The sequence below is a fragment of the Manis javanica genome, chromosome 6 (assembly GCF_040802235.1).
Source record: "Manis javanica isolate MJ-LG chromosome 6, MJ_LKY, whole genome shotgun sequence".
Classification (NCBI taxonomy): Eukaryota; Metazoa; Chordata; class Mammalia; order Pholidota; family Manidae; genus Manis; species Manis javanica.
In genome coordinates, this window is record NC_133161.1 from 88,828,726 (window position 1) to 88,848,006 (window position 19,281).

Here is a 19,281-nt window from a genome sequence, read left to right on the forward strand (position 1 = left end):
AACTGGGCCTTTTCCATTTATACATTAGATCATTGAACATTAGTATGAGAATTTACATTTAACCCTATTAAATGCCTGATGCAGTTTTTTTAAAATACTTTAATTTTTTTCATATAATTAACTATTTTGGGTTATATTATTTACAAATATGATAGATTTCTTTATCCAGGGTATTCATAAAAATGTTGTGTAGACTAGGGTCAAGGGAAGACTTCCTCACAACACACTTGTAAGGACAACAGGGCTGCCTACATGGAGCACTGGTGAACGCCAAGTACATGTGTATCATGGAAGCCACATGCTGAGCCACCACCCTTCCAGTCTGTGAGTACCTGGCTTGGCCACAAGGTTGCACGAAAAGCTTTGTCAAAGACTGTGCTCAGTTTGTGTTTTAATTGGTACTAGCCCAAATTTCTGATCCTAAGAGGAACATAAAAGAGGAAAATACGTTTCTTTCTTTCTTGAAAAGAGGGCAAGCATGGCTGTGAGCATCCTAGGGTCTTTCTTCTGGCTAGTTCCTGGTTCTGCTCAGGGGCTCTTCACAGCACCAGCTACCCACAGCAGGCAAACCACACTCCCTCCCTTGTCCACCTCTCTTACTCCTTCTTCCTTCTGCTTCTCAGGGAAGTCAGCCTCACCTACATATTCTAGAGCACAGCAATTCAATTCAATTAACCAACATGTAAGTGGCACATGACTACTTAACTCTTTCCTAAATATTTGCATTACCAAAGAAGGGTGTTAATCCTAATCATTCTATATGCAGTAAAGTTTCAAATAATAGAATACTGATAAATAAATTAATTCTAGACTCTTGAGAGAAAAGATGTTTTAACAGGAATATACATCTCTCAGACCAGCCCTGCCTAGCAGTAAACTTCCAGATTCAGTTCCACCAAGTTGGTCCCCTGCTCAGAGCTATTTTCTTTTTTTTTTTCAATTTCTAAATCCTTGAACAATAAAATTCTAATTCCCCTAACAACCCCAACCATGGCATTCATGAGGGTAACAGAAGTAATTCTTAAGAAGAATTAGTTACAAGAAGTAATTCTTAAACCTCTGGAGCATGGGAAATAAAGGTAGGGAATTCTAACTTTTCATTTTATAAACTTTTGTGCTTGTTGACTTTTAAAACACACAGAGCAGATACTCCTTATATGATTTTCTTTTTTTAAAAAAGGGGAAAGAAAGCAGTGTTTAAGCAGAATCCATTCACTTCCACAATGACTCTTCCCAAGCTCTTCCTGTCCTAAGATTTAGTGAATTTCAGAAACTTGAATAATGCCAATGGTAACAACACTAGTAACAATGCCAAGGTGACTGCTACCACCACCTGTTTCTTAAATTATCCACCTAAATGCATTCCTTTCTGGGAGACTTTCGGAAGTAAACATGGTTTATATACATTTGAAATTTAAGCATTTTTCAAGTCTGATGGAAATCGAAGTTCTAAAATTCTATTTAAAGTACTGATTTTTTTCTCCCTTTCTTCTATTCTTGACTGCCAGGGGCTTAATTATGTTAAGACTCTGTTTTAATAATTTTCCCCATCCAGGGAACTTACTTTTATGCTTTGGGTAGATAACATCGAAACCAGGCAAGGGCATTACCACATCATGGATGGAGTAGTCCTTAACATCATCTTCCTCAATATAGGTGGCTGTGGCTGCAAATTCACAAATGACTAAATTAAGAAAAATTGGCAGTATTTTCACGAGCTCAATCTTCTAAAATTATACATATCTAAGCAGTCAGGTATGTTGGTATGGGTTTAGTGGCCTACAAAGCTTACAGAAACCAAGTCAGAATATATACCTTTCTGTATTTTCCACTCTACCCAAGGAATAAAAACCATGGATTTAGAAAAAGTGTTAAGTTAGAAAACATTTATTTGTCAGGTGCACCCCCATTTCTGGGGAATGCTTGCTTTTAAAAATCAGTTCCTTATTAAACACTAAGAAATATTATTTGTAAAGCTATAATGAATGAAGGCATTTTGCTAAAAGAATAAATAGTAAAATAAAAATAAAACATTTTTAAAAAGCAGCCTGTAATTTACAGGACTTAATGTGGTAGCACATGGGGCATTAAAATACTGGATGTGATCAACACTGGATGATGAAAAAATATTATATCAGGAAAAAAATTTAAAAATTGCTGAACAAATTCAAAACCTTATTATTATGCACACCTGCAGATAAGCAGGCTGTCTTCAGACAGCAGAAGGGAGCCAGATAGGCCAGAACATGGGCTTTGGAAGACAGACTTGAATCTGAATCCCAGCCTTTTCTTCTTAACTAGCTGTGGACTCCTGATCAAGTAACTACACCTCATCTACGGAAGGGAGACAATCTGTCACAGCAAGACTGGGAGCGTTAAGCTGGAACACGCTGGTAAAGGGCTTAGCACAAGGCCTGCCACATACTCAGGGCTCCACAGCAGATGAGACTATTTGCATGTTTTATGAACATTTTGGGCATGGAGTGTGTACTAAATGTCAACTAGACAATGGTCCATATGTAACGTGGGCTCCAATCCAGTGGTCACTTGAAGAAACTGACAACAGCCAAGAAGCTGAAGTATATCCAAAAGGGTCGAAAAGTATTTACCAGACCCAGGTTAAAGTTTGTAAAGGGATTTTAGGCAATATTAAGTCCAAATCTTATTCTAGGAGGGAAAAAAAGAGGCCCACAAAGAGTCAGGCACACTCAAATCAGCTATTTTTCATTAAATATATAGATCCAAACTTGTCAGTCTGAGCTTACAACGTTCCTCCATTTCAAACTTACAAGACATCTCTCTCTTAACTGGTAGCCTGGCTGGATTTTAAGCAGTAGTGTCACATAACTAAACCAGTAACTAGCTTGGATGAATAATGATGGTGCCTGCCTTTTTACCTCCTTTGAGAACCAGGTCTCCGGCAACAGGTTTCAATCCATACTCTTCTATTCTCTTGCTTACCATGTTGTTCCACACATAGCTTTGATAGCTATGAATATACATTAAGCGATTATTTCTTGGTATCTGAAGGGAAAGCAAATAACAGGCAAGGAAAGAATACATATTCTGAATATTCAAAGTACTGTACTTTCCAAGACATTCACTTGTTTAGTGGCAACCCTAGTATAAGAAACTCACACCTTGAATCTTGTTTTTCTATTAGCCTACAGAAATAATGATTGACAGGCAGCACTAATTTTAGAGATGGAGCCCCAGATTAAGGGGTGTCCACAATCAGCAACAGCTGGAGCAGCTCCTGTTTTATATCCACAGTGTATATACTCAAGCAAATACAGCAAATGCTAACAATTCATACCCCAAATCAAAGATGTATACTTCAAATTCAAGGAATTTTATTTTTAAATTCTAGGGAGGGAGAATCTCGTAATTCTAGGGAAGGAGAAACCTAAATGATACACTGACAACTGATTTCATGCAGGAAGAATTCTGCTTTTTTGTACATCTGGGGAAGAGTAAACAAGACTGTAAAGAGCTAAACTTCAGTCTCTTCTGGATTATAGATATCCCAGTACTAATACAGGCTATCCTTGCCAAGGTGGTACCCCATCTTGAGCTCCCATGAAGAAACTAAACTAAAAAGTGGCCGTTCAGACCACTTAGGATGCAACCCTTCTATTGAGGCAGGTTACACTTCTGATGCTGGAGAATGATCAAGAAATAAACTCTATGATGGCCTCTGAATTTCTCAAATATCAAGATAATTAATTTAAATTTCCTTGTAGATAACATTCTGCACATTAATGCTTTTCTCATGCCCTCAGTGTTAATTGTTGCTAACAATGCCCACACCCACCATTCTCCCCTACCACCAAGGACTGAGCAAGGAACACTCAGGTGATACACTTCTCAGAGGTCTCAAAGGGGACCTCTGTTTACCTTCTGCTCTTTCAAAATTTAGTAAAATATTAAGAGATACAATTTAAAAAGCATTAAACCACCTAGAGTCATTTGCCTGACTTCACAAACCACACTCACTATGCCAAATGCAGAGACTATATTCTTCATTCCATATTTTGAAAGTCCTCGAAGCAGCTGCCCTTCCACACACCTTCTGACAGGTAGTTTTCTGAGGGCAGCGGCTGGGTCCTTGGTCTTGGCCCATTCTTCCCTGCATTTAACCAAGTACCCCTTTTCAGCTGCAGGGGAAAAATCTATGATTAAACAATTTATCCAACAGACAGATTTCCTTAACACGTATCATAGAGATCACAAAATTACAAAATGCCACTTATAATAGAGGTCCTCAGTAAAGCTTCTGGTCACCTGAGAATAACCAACCATTAGCAAGTGTAAAAATGGGCAATGTAGAAAATTTACAGAACTGCGAGGCTTTGTCAACATGCTACAAACCACCCAGGATTTTAAAGCTCATTACTGTTCATAATCACAGCCGATACAACAAAAGAAAAACTTTGGTAGTGCCCTCTTCCTTCTCTTTTCCCACTGCATTGTCAAATTTAATGGGTTACTTTCCTTAAAACTAGACAATTTTTATCTTTTTAAAATTTGTAGGTGAATAAATACCCAAAATGCACATAACTGTTTTGGTAATGTGTAAAGTAGTACCTAAATCCTTTTCGTAACTTAGAACTTCAGAAATACTTCTGGGAAGTTTTTAATAAACTCTTCACACTAAAACTCTTCAACACGTTTTGCCAGCTTTTATATTCTATTATTACATGCTTTAAAAAATTAACCTCAAGTGAATTTGTTCAGGGGTTTAGTAGTGCATGGAGAAAAGTAAATCAATGTATTCATCTATGAATTAGATGAGCTAAAGAGCTGAAAACAGGATATAAGTGATTAATCTCAAACATGTACATAAAAGTTGTGAAAAAATACAAAATTACACTTATTTTACTGCAAATATAATTTTTAAAAATTCTGAAATCACTAGCCCAATTTCCTACCACCCAGAATTTCATTCACATACCTTTCATATACTTATATTCAAAGGAATTCCATGAATATCTAACCATGTGTTCTATTTTTTTCTTAACATTAATTTATTCTCACCTCCAGAACGGGGTTTCAATATTAAATCCATGACTTCAGCCCAGGAATTTTGTAGTATAGCTCTAAAAATCAAACAGCAATTATTTTACTTGATTTGCATTAAGATGAATTTTATATGCTCAAATCTGTGGAGTCAACAAATCATATTAATGATTTTATTAAAAGTAAGCTTAAAACTAATATGACATAGATTTCAAATTAAATGCCAAAGGAAAGGCAGGCATGAAATATGTCAATGGTCTGTAGTATAATGTTTTCTAAAAGACAAAAAAAAAGGCCAAAGGAACTTAAAAAAGATAAAAAGTTAATGTTTACCCATATTTAATATCATTTCAGTTTTAGAATGGTATAATAGTATAAATGCTACCTAGTCATGCTTTGAGTTGTTATACATGGTATTACATGAATAAATCGAACTAAAATCTTTATGTACCAAAACTTATCTTGAAATTCTCAAACATTTCCTCCCCAGTGTTAAATTATCTTCTTGCCTAGGCAAATGAATAGAATTAATTTATCCTTCTCTATTATTCTTGCAAAAAAGGAAATACATTTTTGCTGATTTTAAGTTACATATTACTGTAAAAACAGTACATGAGGTTCCCTCTGAGAAATTAAAGTTAATGATTTATATTTCTCAAGATTTTTTTGATGCATCTATATGTGTATGCAATTTTTCCTTTAATTTTTATTATATTATCTTTTGCCATGAAAACCTGTATTTTGGTATGGTATCTGAAAATATTTTCCAGTTGGGATTTCTGGTCTCGGAGTCATGCTTAGAAAGACCTACACTACCATAAGAATACAGAAATCTCTCCTATTAATTTTTGCTTTTCTAGTTAACTATGGCTCTTATTTCTCATTTTAAAGTTGATCTATATGGGATATATATATTTTTAATTTTGGTATCATTATTCTACAATTACATGAAGAACACTATGATTACCAGGCTTCCCCCCTCACCAAGTCCCTCCCCAAAACCACACTACAGTCACTGTCCATCAGCATAGCAATATGCTGCATAATCACCACCTACCTATCTTTTCTGTTGCACAGTCCATCCTTTACCACCCCCAATACTATACATGCTCATTGTAATGCCCCCTTTCTTTTTCCCCACCCTTATCCCCCATTCCCACCCATCATCCCCAGTACCTTTACCTTTGGTAACTGTTAGTCCACTCATGGGTTCCGTGATTCTGCTGCTGATTTCTTCCTTCACTTTTTCTTTGTTCTTATGCTCCACGTATGAGTGAAATCATTTGGTACTTGTTTTTCTCGACCTGGCTTATTTTACTGAGCATAATACCCTCTAGCTCCATCCATGTTGTTGCAAATGGTAGGATTTCTTTTCTTCTTATGGCTAAATAATATTCCATTGTGTATATGTACGACTTCTTTATCCATTCATCTATTATGGACATTTAGGTGGTTTCCATTTCTTTGCTGTTGTAAATAGTGCTGCGATAAACACAGGGGTGCATCTATCTTTTTCAAACGGGGCTGCTACATTATAACGGTAAATTCCTAGAAGTGGAATATTAATTCTTCCTAGCCAGGAGCATGGGATGAGTTTCCATTTGTTAGTGTCCTCTTTAATTTCTCTTATGAGTGTCTTATTGTTTTCAGGGTATCAGTCTTTCTTCCTTGTTTGGTTTATTCCTAGGTATTTTATTCTTTTTGATGCTATTGTGCATGGAATTGTTTTCCTGATTTCTCTATTAGTTCATTGTTAGTGTATAGGAACGCCACAGATTTCTCTGTCTTAATTTTGTATCCTGCAACTTTGCTGAATTCCGGTATTAGTTCTAGTAGTTTTGGAGTGGAGTCTTTTGGGGTTTTTTATGTACAATATCATGTCATCTGCAAACAGTGACAGTTTGACTTCTTCTTTACCAATCTGGATTCCTGGTATTTCTTTGTTTTGTCTAATTGCTGTGGCTAGGACCTCCAATACTATGTTCAATAGCAGTGGGGAGAGTGGGCATTACTGTCTTGTTCCCAATCACAGAGGAAAAGGTTTCAGCATCTCGCTGTTCAGTATGATGCTAGCTGTGGGTTTATCATATATGGCCTTTATTATGTTGAGGTACTTTCCCTCTATACCAATTTTGTTGAGAGTTTTTATCATGAATGGATGTTGAATTTTGTCGAATGCTTTTTCAGCATCTATGGAGATGATTGTGTAGTGTTTGTCTTTTTTTTGTTGATGTGGTGGATGATGTTGATGAACTTTCGAATGTTGTACCATCCTTGCATCCCTGGGATGAATCCCACTTGGTCATGGTGTATGATCCTTTTGATGTATTTTTGAATTCGGTTTACTAATATTTTCTTGAGTATTTTTGCATCTATGTTCATCAGGGATATTGGTCTGTAGTTTTCTTTTTTCGTTGGGTCTTTACCTGGTTTTGGTATTAGGGTGATGTTGGCTTCATAGAATGAGTTTGGGAGTATTCCCTCCTCTTCTATTTTTTGGAAAACTTTCAGGAGAATGGGTATTATGCCTTCTCTGTATGTCTCATAAAATTCCAAGGTAAATCCATCTGGCCTGGGGGTTTTGTTCTTGGGTAGTTTTTTGATTACCGATTCAATTTCATTACTGGTAATTGGTCTTTAGATTTTCTGTTTCTTTCTGGGTCAGCCTTGGAAGGTTGTATTTTTCTAGGAAGTTGTCCATTTTTCCTAGGTTTTCCAGCTTGTTAGCATACAGGTTTTCATAGTATTCTCTAATAATTCTTTGTATTTCTGTGGGGTCCATCCTAATTTTTCCTTTTTTGTTTCTGATTGTTAATGTGTGTTGACTCTCTTTTTCTCCAAGTCTGGCTAGAGGCTTATCTATTTTGTTTATTTTCTCAAAGAACCAGAAAAAATTGATTTTTTCTATTGTTTTATTCTTCTCAATTTTATTTATTTCTTCTCTGATCTTTATTATGTCCCTTCTTCTGCTGACTTTAGGCCGCATTTGTTCTTCTTTTTCCAATTTCGGTAATTGTGACGTTAGACTATTCATTTGGGATTGTTCTTCCTTCTTTAAATTTGCCTGGATTGCTATATACTTTCCTCTTAAAACTGCTTTTGCTGCCTCCCACAGAACTTGGGGCTTTGTGTTGTTGTCATTTGTTTCCATATATTGCTGGATCCCCATTTTAATTTGGTCATTGATCCATTGATTATTTAGGAGCATGTTGTTAGGCCTCCATGTGTTTGTGAGCCTTTTTTGCTTTCTTTGTACAATTTATTTCTAGTTTTATACCTTTGTGGTCTTAAAGGTTGGTTGGTAGGATTTCAATCTTTTTGAATTTACTGAGGCTCTTTTTGTGGCCTAGTATGTGGTCTATTCTGGAGAATGTTCCATGTGCACTTGAGAAGAATGTGTACCCTGTTGTTTTTGGATGTAGAGTTCTATAGATGTCTATTAGGTCCATCAGTTCTAGTGTGTTGTTCAGTGCCTCTGTGTCCTTACTTATTTTCTGTCTTGTGGATCTGTCCTTTGGAGTGAGTGGTGTGTTGAAGTCTCCAAAAATGAATGCATTGCATTCTATTTCCTCCTTTAATTCTGTTAGTATTTGTTGCACATATGTTGGTGCTCCTGTATTGGGTGCATATATGTTTATAATGGTTATATCCTCTTGTTGGACTGAGCCCTTTATCATTATGTAATGTCCTTCTTTATATCATTACTTTCTTTGTTTTGAAGTCTATTTTGTCTGATACTTGTACTGCAACACCTGCTTTTTTCTCCCTTTTGTTTGCATGAAATATCTTTTTCCATCCATTGACTTTTAGTCTGTATATGTCTTTGAGTTTGAGGTGAGTCACTTGTAAGCAGCATATAGATGGATCTTGTTTTTTTATCCATTCTATTACTCTGTGTCTTTTGATTGGTGTATTCAGTCCATTTACATTTAGGGTAATTATTGAAAGATATGTACTTATTGCCACTGCAGGTTTTAGATTCGTGGTTACCAAAGGTTCAAGGTTTGCTTCTTTACTATCTTACTAACTTAACTCGCTTGCTGAACTATTATAAACACAGTCTGATGATTCTTTATTTCTCTCCCTTCTTATTCCTCCTCCTCCTCCATTCTTCATATGTTGGATGTTTTGTTCTGTCCTCTTTTAAGGAGTGCTCCCATCTAGAGCAGTCCCCCTAAAATACCCTGTAGAAGTGGTTTGTGGGAGGCAAATTCCCTCAACTTTTGCTTGTTTTGGAATTGTTTAATACCTCCTTCATATATGAATGATAATTGTGCTGGATACAGTATTCTTGGTTCAAGGCCCTTCTGTTTCATTGTACTAAATATATCTTGCCATTCTCTTCCGGCCTGTAAGGTTTCTGTTGCGAAGTCTGATGAAAGTCTGATGGGTTTTCCTTTGTAGGTGACCTTTTCTCTCTCTCTGGCTGCCTTTATTACTCTGTCCTTGTCTTTGATCTTTGCCATTTTAATTATTATGTGTCTTGGTGTTGCTCTCCTTGGGTCCCTTGTCATGGGAGTTCTGTGTGCTTCCGTTGTCGAGAGGCCATTTCCTCCCCCAGTTTAGGGAAGTTTTCAGCAATTATTTCATCAAAGACATTTTCTATCCCTTTTTCATTTTCTTCTTCTTCTGGTACTCCTGTAGTGCGAATATTGTTCCATTTTGATTAGTCACACAGTTCTCTTAATATTCTTTCATTCCTGGAGATCCTTTTATCTCTCTCTGCCTCAGTTTCTCTGCATTCCTGTTCTGTTTTATAGTCCATTAATGGTCTCTTGTATCTCGTCCATTCTGCTTTGAATTCCTTCCAGAGATTGTTTTATTTCTGTATTCTCCCTCCTTAGCTCTTGCATATTTCTCTGCAAGTCCATCAGCATGGTTATGACTTTTACTTTGAATTCTTTTCTAGGAAGATTGGTTAAATCTATCTCCCCAGATTCCTTCTCAGGGGAGGATGTGAAGGATGTCTGGGTTAGTCTGGTCTGGATCAAATTTTTCTGCCTTTTCATGTTGATAGTGTAGTATGCTGTTGGCTCATCTGTCAGCTGGGAGAACCAAGATCCTTTCCACTTTCTCCTGGCCTTTCTTTCCTAGGACAACGCAACCCCTAGCGGCTTGTGTTGGGCAGTTGCGTGTAGACTGGGTCTCTGTTTCTTGCCTGGCCGCTCTGGAGGAAGCTCCCTTGCTGTGGGCATGGTCAGCCTCAGGCTGCTGCTCTGCTATGGCAGGTCCCCAGAGGGGAACTGGAGGGGGGCTGTTTATCGTTGTGAGGGGTCTCAGAGCTGTACTGCCGTCTAGGAGGTTAGGGTGCCTGGAGTTCCCTGGGACTCCCAGCTGCTAGGCTGTGTGCTCTGGGACGTTTCCTTCCAGCTGTGAGGCCCCTGTCTCTTTAAGACTTTCAAAAAGCACTCGCTTTTCTTTTCTCCCAGGGGTGCCAGCTGTGGGGAACCGCTCGCAGGTTTTACTGTCCTGTTTCCCTAGTGTCCCGCTCTCCTCGCACTGTGTGTCTGTGCTCCAGTGCAGAGGGCTAGGGCTGGGTGTTTAGCAGTCCTGGGCTCCCTCTCTCTCCCAGCTCTGACTCCTCTCCTCCTGCCAGGGAGCTGGGGTGAGGGGTGCTCGGGTCCTGCCGGGCTGCGGCTTGTATCTTACCCCCTTCGCGAGGTTACTGTTACTTGGTAACTGTTGATGAGATCATATGGAGTTTTTATCTACTGATGCAATGAATTACATTAACAGATTTCATATTGGTGGTCACCCTGCAGTCTGCAACAAGCCTCTCTTTACCAGTCTTTAAAATCCTCCTGTTGACAGAGTACTTAGCTGGCTAGGTCCTCAGCCTCAGTAGAGGATGTGATTAAGTCAGGACAAGGCACTGGTCTGTCAAATATCACAGAAAAGACAGATAGGCCCCAAATCCTTTATCTGGCCGGCCATCTGATTTTGTAAATAGTTTTATTGGAAGACAGCTGCACTGGTGTCTTTACATATTGTGTGGGGCTGCTCTGGTGCTAACAGCAGAGCTGAGTAGCTGCTACAGACACTCTCTGGCCCACCAAGCCCAAAATATTGACTATCTGGTCCCTTACAGAAAAGTTTGCAAACACCTGGTGCAATATATTAAAAAGTTTCTTAATTACAGGACTTCTCAACAACTTTAAGATGTTACCACACACACGAAGGCTCAGTACACACTGCCATTTAAAAGATATATCAGGTTTACAACAGGCCATCCCAACTGCCCACTACCATTAAAATGTTTTCTACTCTCCTTACATTATCTTTCCTTCTTCTGCCTTTTAAGAAATTGTGTAAAGCATCCATAACAATAAATGAATCATTTTGCTATTTTAAAGTGTGCAGTTTGTGGCATTAAAAAGTTTCATTGTTATATAACCATCAGAACAATCTGCCTCCAGAACTTTTTAATCTTCTGCAATGGAAACTCTCCACATTAAACACTATCTCCCCACTTTCCCCCTACCCCCAGCTCTTGGAAACCACTATGCCACTCTGTGAATCTGACTATTCTAGGAACCTCATACAAGAGAAATTATACAATATTCGTCTTTTGTTAACTGGCTTATTTCATTTAGCATGAAAATGTTCAAGGTTTACTCATGTTGCAGCATGTGTTAAAATTTCCTCCCTTTTTAAAGCTGAATGATACTGCATTATTATCTATGTACCACATTTTGTTTATCTATTCATCTCTTATTGGAAACTTGATTGCTTTCACCTTTCGGCTACTGTGACTAATGCTCTTATAAACATCATGTATAAATATCTGTTGAGTGTGTTTTTACTTCTATTGAGTATATACCCAGAAATGCAATTACTGGATCACATGGTAATTTTGTTTAATTTTTTGAGGAGTCACCGTATAATTTTCCACAATGGCTGTATCATTTTATATTCCCACCAGGAACATACAAGGGTTCTACTTTCTCACATCCTCACCAACACTTGTTATTTTTTGTATTTTGGATAATAGCTATCCTAATGGTTTTAATTTGGATTTCCCTACTGATTAGTGATGTTGAGCATCTTTTCAGGCACAATGAATTGTTAGTCATTTGTATATCATCTTTGGAGAATGGTCTACTCAAGTTCTTTGCCCATTTTTAAAGTAGGTCATTTTTTGTTGTTAGGTTGTAGGAGTTCTTTATGTATTTTGGATGTCAATCTGTTATCAGATATTGACTTGCAAATAGTGCCTCTCATTCTGTGGATTGCATTTTCATTCTTTTGATAATGTCCTTCACACTAAAATATTTTTTATTTTGATGAACTTAGCTATTTTTTCTTTTGTTGCCTATGCTTTTGGTGTTACATCTAAGAAATCACTGACAATCAAATCTTTGGCGATTTCATTAGAAGTTTTCTTCCTATGTTTTCATTTAATTTTATAGTTGTAGCTCTTACATTTACATCTTTGATTCACTGAGTTAATTTCTGTATATGTTGTAAGGTAAGGATCCAAGTTCATTTTTTTTGCATGTGTATATCCAGTTTCCCCAGCACAATTTTTTGATTGTCCTTTCCCCATTGAATGGTCTTGTCACCCTTGTTCAAAATTATTTTACCATATATGCAAGGATTTCTTCCAGTTTGTTTTTTAAAAACAGCTCTACTGAGGTATATATTCACATACCAAATATTTCACCCATTTAAAGTGCACAATTCAAAAATTTAGTACACTCACAGAATTGTGTAAAACCACACTACCAGTTTTAGAACATTTTTATCTCTCTGAAAAGAAACCCTATACCCATCAGCAGTAGCTCTCATTACCCCTACCCCAGACTAGGCAACCACTAGTAATCTTTGTCTCTATAGATTTGTCAAATCTGGACACTTTGAAATCATATGCTATGCAGTCTTTTATGATTGGCTTCTTTCATATAAACTTAGTATAATGTTTTCAAGGTTTATCCATATTGTACATGTATCAACAATACTTCTTTTACTGTTGAATAATATACCATTGTTTGGATATACCACATTTCATCCACTTACCAGTTAATGGATATCAGGGGTGTGTCCAATTTTTGGCTGCTATGAACACTGGTGAAAATTTTTGTATGGACATATGTTTTTAATTCTCTTGAGTATGTACTTTGGAATGCAATAGCTAGGTAGCTACGTCATATGGTAACTCTATATTTATATTTAATCTTTTATGGAATAGTCCAACTCTTTTGCAAAATATCTGTACCACTTTACAATCCCACCAGCAGTGCATGAAGGTTCCAATTTCTCCACATCCTCACCAATGCTTGTTACTGTCTTTTTTTTTTTATTTTAGTCATCATAACGGGTATGAAGTGGTTGGAATCATTTTCCCTAATGACTAATGGTTCCCTAATGATGTCAAGCATCTTTTTGCACACTTATTGGCCATCAGTTTATATTCTTTGGAGAAATGTCTATTCAGATCCTTTGCCTGTTTTTAGATTAGGCTATTTGTCTTTTTGTTTTTAAGTTGTAACAGTTCTTTAAATATTTTGGATACAAGTCATTCTTCCATCTTTAAATTATAAATTGAGGGTTTCTTTTTCTCCTTAGGAGGTCCTATGGTGGAAATAGCAGGCTGCTTTGTAGGTAGGAAATATACTCCTTTGGTGGGGGCTGTTGGTTTGGAATTCTGAATGGACTGTATACTGACTATATACTCAGCACATACTATGGAGTTTTTGTTCCTGGATAAAATCTGATCTCGTTTTCATTAGTAATTTACATTATCTTGGGAACACAAAATTTATAGTCTGATGACTGTTTGTCTGCCAAATTAATTACAAACTCAAAGGCTGATAGAGCCTTCTGTTACATTTTCTGTCCCATAATACAATTAAAAACTTCACTATCTTTATGCAGTGCCCCTTGACAATTAGCAAGATTGAAAACATTATCTTTTATTATCTAATAACAGTGATTATTAGTTACTATCCTTTTTTTCTTGGCAACCATTTTTTCTCTAATTTGCTTTAATTTTAAAATGTTACTTTATACTTATTTAGCTTACCTACTATATTCAAGGCACAGAAATAGGTGCTGCATAAACATCATCTCACTTCATTTTCACTACCCTGTGAGGTTGGTATTATCAACTCCATTTTACAGATGAGTAATCTGAGGTTTAGAACTTAAGTCTGACTCTGCTGTCTGAAGCTTTTAACCTTTACAATGGCACAGCCTTAAAGGAGTAAATACTACATGATGGATTTTTTATCATTTTGTACTTTTAAAAAAACGCATGAACAAATGTAACATCATGTAGTCAGCTACTGAAACCATGAAATGGAAGTTAAGGAAACTCCTCTGTTCCCAGGACTACAGCTGACCAGCTTGTGACCTCCGGTAGACCTCCCTAAGCTTAAATACATCTTTGCTAAAATGCAGGGTTTGAAACACAAGGAAAACTATGAACTAAATAATCTCTCTAATCACATTCAATTCATAATGTTCACAGTCTAACTCCCACGTGAATAATGATTGTATGTGACACAGTCTCTGCTTGACACCAGGACAGCATAAGTAGATGAAACCAAGTATTTACTGATGGGATTCCCACTCAAGCTTACCCTAGAGGGATTTCCTACTACTAAAAGTCAATCAGAGAGTCCTGAAAATAAAAGTTACTTTGCTGTTTACATCTTAGACCACTTTGATTAAAGGGTGGAGGAAGAGCAGGTCCAAGTTTAATAAACTGAGAAGCACTGGTTAGATCATAAACTGCATCATCTCCCTCAGGGTTTCGAGGTCTGAGTTACTCAACTGCTTACTGCTGGCACTCACTTAGCCAAGACTTACCTGTAAAAAAAAGAAGAGAGAGAAACCTTGGATAGGCTATCAGATGGGAGAAAAATATACTTTTCAGGTTGTATCCTTTTGACCACTGATTTTTTCTTTTTAAAACTCATGCATGTATTATCTTAAAACAGAACAGAGTTTCTGAAGGAGGCTGTGGATCAGCTGGTCATCCAAAAGGATGCGACACACTGATTCATCTGGCTCACACAGGAGGAAATCTAGAAACAATCAAAAACCACACCAACAGAAAACCATGCTTTTTAAAATGAGGGCACTCTTTTAGACAAATGTTAAGATATTAAATACAAACCTCCCAACTTGATATGTGGGGACAGCTGTAGTTCCAAATCTTTGCATTCCGTAGTAGTTAATAAATCCAATCTCCTTGAGAGAATTCATGGCTTGCTGCACTTGGTCATCAGTTCCTGTTATATTTCTGTAGGGGCCCAAGTTATCCAGAGGAAATGATTTAGTCGGTCAGGGGTGCAGATCATGAACGCAACGCACAACACAGCCTGGTTCCCAGGCCTTGCCCTTGTCCACTGAAGCTTTTTCTCTACCTCTTAGGCCTTTTGTCTTTTTTTAAAAACCATGGTAAATAGAAATAACATTAAATCGGCCACTGTAGCCATTTTTAGGTATGCAATATGGTGGCATTAAGTATATTCACAATGTTGTGCAACCTTCACCAGGACTTAAACTTTCATCTTCCCAAACTGAAACTCTGCACCCAACAATAACTCTCCATCCTCCCCCTCCCTAGCCCAGGTAACCCCTATTCTGCTTTCCGTGTCTATGAACTTACTTATTCTAGGTACTACCAAGAAGTGGAATCACAAGCTGTCTTTAAACACAGTATTTGAAGGAGACTGCTGTTTTCCAAAGGTGGCGCTGGGTTTTTGGAGGCCTGGGTATGTTGGCACAAACACTACAGCAGTATTTGCTCTCCTAGTCCAGGCCCTGCTCTGCCTTCCCTTGCTGCCTCCCTGTTGGTACCAGCTCATCTGGATTAACAACTGCTCTGAACCGACTAGAGGTAACCCGGCAAGCCCCTTCTGGTCCGCGCTCCTCCCTGCCCCGCCGTTCTTTACCTGAGAACAACAGTGAAGTGATTGCCTTGCAGCTCTCCCAACTTCAGAGGGTTTTTCTGATAGCTGAAATTCCCTAGCTTAAAGTTCATCAAGCACTTGTTCAAGTGGGCAAGCCTTTGTGCAGTTATTCTAAAAAAAACACACAAAATTAAAAAGGAGCAGAAAGAGCACAGTGACAAATTGCCAACTGAAAAGGTCCAGGACACCTTATTACAGAAAACGGCAGCTGCAACAGGACTGTGCCAAGCTGTGATGACAGGAAAAGAGAAGCAGCAGGTAGGGTGGGCGAACTTATCTATTGTTCCTCCTGCACAATGACACCTGTTCCTATTGGATAGGTGTGACCTGGGCTGTTATTTATATTCTTGAAGCCTCCTGTTATCTATATACTGACAAGCAATATAACAATAGTATTTGGAAGTTTCTACTTTTGTGAGGAGGAAGAAAGGAAGTGATAGCAGAGAACAATTACATATGATTATAAAGATTGTTATTAAGCACTTAAAAAAGTCAATTTCGTATGTCAGAAAAATACTGTCATGTCATATCAGAAACTTGGAAAAATACAGAGAAGTACAGAGATAAGGAAACAATTCAGTTTCATTTCCTGAAAAAACCCTATGAACAACTAACTCTTAATTTCTTCCCATTCTTTTTTTCTTTTTTTAAAGAATCACTAATATACAATCTTATTATGAAGGCTGCAAATGAACAATATTGTGTTTTCAACATTCACCCATATTACCAAGTCCTCCCCCCCCACTGCACTGCAATCACTGTTCATCAGTGTAGTAAGATGCTATAGAGTTGTTATTTGTCTTCTCCGCACTATACTGCCTTTCCCATGACCTACCTATACTATGTGTACTAATCATAATGCCCCTTAATTCCTTCTCCCTGCCTCCCCACGCACCCCTCCCAATCTCTTCCCTTTGGTAAACGCTAGTCCCTCCTTGGAGGCTGTGAGTCTGCTGCTGTTTTGTTTCTTCAATTTTGCTTTGTTGTTATACTCCACAAATGAGTGAAATTATTTGGCACTTGTCTTTCTCTGCCTGGCTTATTTCTGAGCATAATACCCTGTAGCTCCATCCATGTTGTTGCAAATGGTAGGATTTGTTTTCTTCTTATGGATGAAAAATATTCCATTGTGTACATGTACCACATCTTCTTTATCCATTCATCTATTGATGGACACTTAGGTTGCTTCCATGTCTTGGCTATTGTAAACAGTGCTGCAATAAACATAGGGGTGAATATGTCTTTTTGAATCAGGGATCTTGTTTTCTTTGGATGAATTCCTAGGAGTGGAATTCCTGGGTTAAACGGTATTTCTATTTTGAGTTTTTTGAGGAACCTCCATACTCCTTTCCACAATGGTTGACTACATTCCCACCAACAGTGTAGGAAGGTTCCCCTTTCTCCACATCCGCACCAGCATTTGTTGTTCTTCGCCTTTTGGATGTTGGCCATACTAACCGGTGTGAGGTGCTATCTCATTGTGGTTTTAATTTGCATTTCCCTGATGATTAGCGATGTGGAGCATCTTTTCACATGCCTGTTGGCCATCTGAATTTCTTCTTCCTTTGCCCATTTTTTAGTCGGGTTATTTGTTTTATGAGTGTTGAGGTGTGTGAGCTCTTTATATATATTTTGGATGCTAAACCCTTGTCGGATATGTCATTTACAAATATATTCTTCCATTCTGTAGAATGCCTTTTTGTTCTGCTTGATGGTGTCCTTTGCTGTACAGCTTTTTAGTTTGATGTAGTTGCACTTGTTCATTTTTTTGTTTTGTTTCCCTTGCCTGAGATGTGTTCAGGACAAAGATGCTCATGTTTAGATTCAAGAGAGTTTTGCCTATGTTTTCTCCTGTGAGTTTTATAGTTTCATGACTTACACTCAGGTCTGTGATCCATTTAGAGTTTACTTTTGTGTGTGGAGTTAGACAATATTTCAGTCATTCTCTTGCATGTAGCTGTCCAGTTGTGCCAACACCAGTTCTTGAAAAGGCTGTTATTTCCCCATTGTATATCCATGGCTCCTTTATCATATATTAATTGACCATATATGCTTGGGTTTATTATCTGGAGTCTCTATATTCTGTTTCATTGGTCTATGGGTCTGTTCTTGTGCCAGTACCAAATTGTCTTGATTACTGTGGTTTTGTAGTAGATCTTGAAGTCAGGCAGCATAATCCTCCCAGCTTTATTCTTCCTTCTCAGGACTGCTTTGGCTATTCGGGGTCTTTTGTGGTTCCATATGAATTTTAGAACTATTTGTTCCAGTTCATTGAAGAATGCTGTTGGCATTTTGATAGAAATTGCATTGAATCTGTAGATTGCTTTAGGCAGGAGGGCCATTTTGACAATCTTCCTATCCATGAGCAAGGCATGGGATGGATTTCATTTATTTGTGTCTTCTTTAATTTCTCTCATGAGTATCTTGTAGTTTTCAAGGTATAGGTCTCACCTCCTTGGTTAGGTTTATTCCTAGGTATTTTTGGTAAAATTGTAATTGGAATTTTCCTGATTTCTCTTTCTGCTAATTCATTGTTAGTATATAGGAATGCAACACATTTCTGTGTATTAATTTTGTATCCTGTAACTTTGCTGAATTTAGATTTTAGTTTTAGTAATTTTTTGGTGGATTCTTTAGGGTTTTCTATGTACAATATCATGTCATTCACAAACAGTGACAGTTTAACTTCTTCCTTACCAATCTGGATGCCTTTTCTTTCTTTGTGTTGTCTGATTGTCATGGCAAGGACCTCCAGTACTGTGTTGAATAAAAGTGGGGAGAGTGGGCATCCTTGTCTTGTTCCCAATCTTAAAGGAAAAGCTTTCAGTTTTTCACTGTTAAGTATTGTTGGCTGTGGGTTTGTGGTATATGGCCTTTATTGTGTTGAGGTACTTGCCCTCTATGCCCATTTTATTTATAGTTTTTGTCATGAATAGGTGTTGAATTTTGTCAAATGCTTTTTCAGCATCTAGAGATGATCATGTGATTTTGTCCTTCTTTTTGTTGATGTGGTGTATGATGTTGATGGATTTTTGAATACTGTACCATCCTTACATCCCTGGAAAAAATCCCACTTGGTCATGATGGATAATCTTTTTGATGTATTTTTAAATTTGTTTTGCTAATATTTTTGTTGAGGATTTTCATTATTTTTTTCTTAACACGTTAAAGATACATATATATAAAGATACACTGTTAGAATCCTACCACAAATCTGTACCCTGCTACTATCATTTAAATGGTACTATACAATTTTCATGAAAAATCTCTTACCTACTTTGATAAAAAAAGAAATACCATACTGAAAGGCCTTTGTTCTATCATTTTGCCTCAACACCTCTCC

General features: G+C 37.4%; 1 protein-coding gene across 5 annotated transcripts in view; it reads right to left on the bottom strand.

Annotated features, from left to right (window-relative positions):
• PUS7 (pseudouridine synthase 7) overlaps positions 1–19,281 on the bottom strand; it is a 123,829-nt gene that overhangs the window by 38,425 nt on the left and 66,123 nt on the right. For all 5 annotated transcript variants that reach the window (XR_012132373.1, XR_012132374.1, XM_073239002.1 and 2 more), the window contains 6 exons: positions 15,921–16,049; positions 15,140–15,265; positions 5,038–5,099; positions 3,997–4,157; positions 2,898–3,024; positions 1,565–1,666 (listed from right to left, as the gene is read on the bottom strand). Coding sequence is in view for 3 of the 5 variants with exons in the window: in XM_073239002.1 (XP_073095103.1) it covers positions 1,565–1,666; positions 2,898–3,024; positions 3,997–4,157; positions 5,038–5,099; positions 15,140–15,265; positions 15,921–16,049 (707 nt within the window). In the remaining 2 variants the exon portion in view is untranslated. The remainder of the gene's footprint in view (positions 1–1,564; positions 1,667–2,897; positions 3,025–3,996; positions 4,158–5,037; positions 5,100–15,139; positions 15,266–15,920; positions 16,050–19,281) is intronic.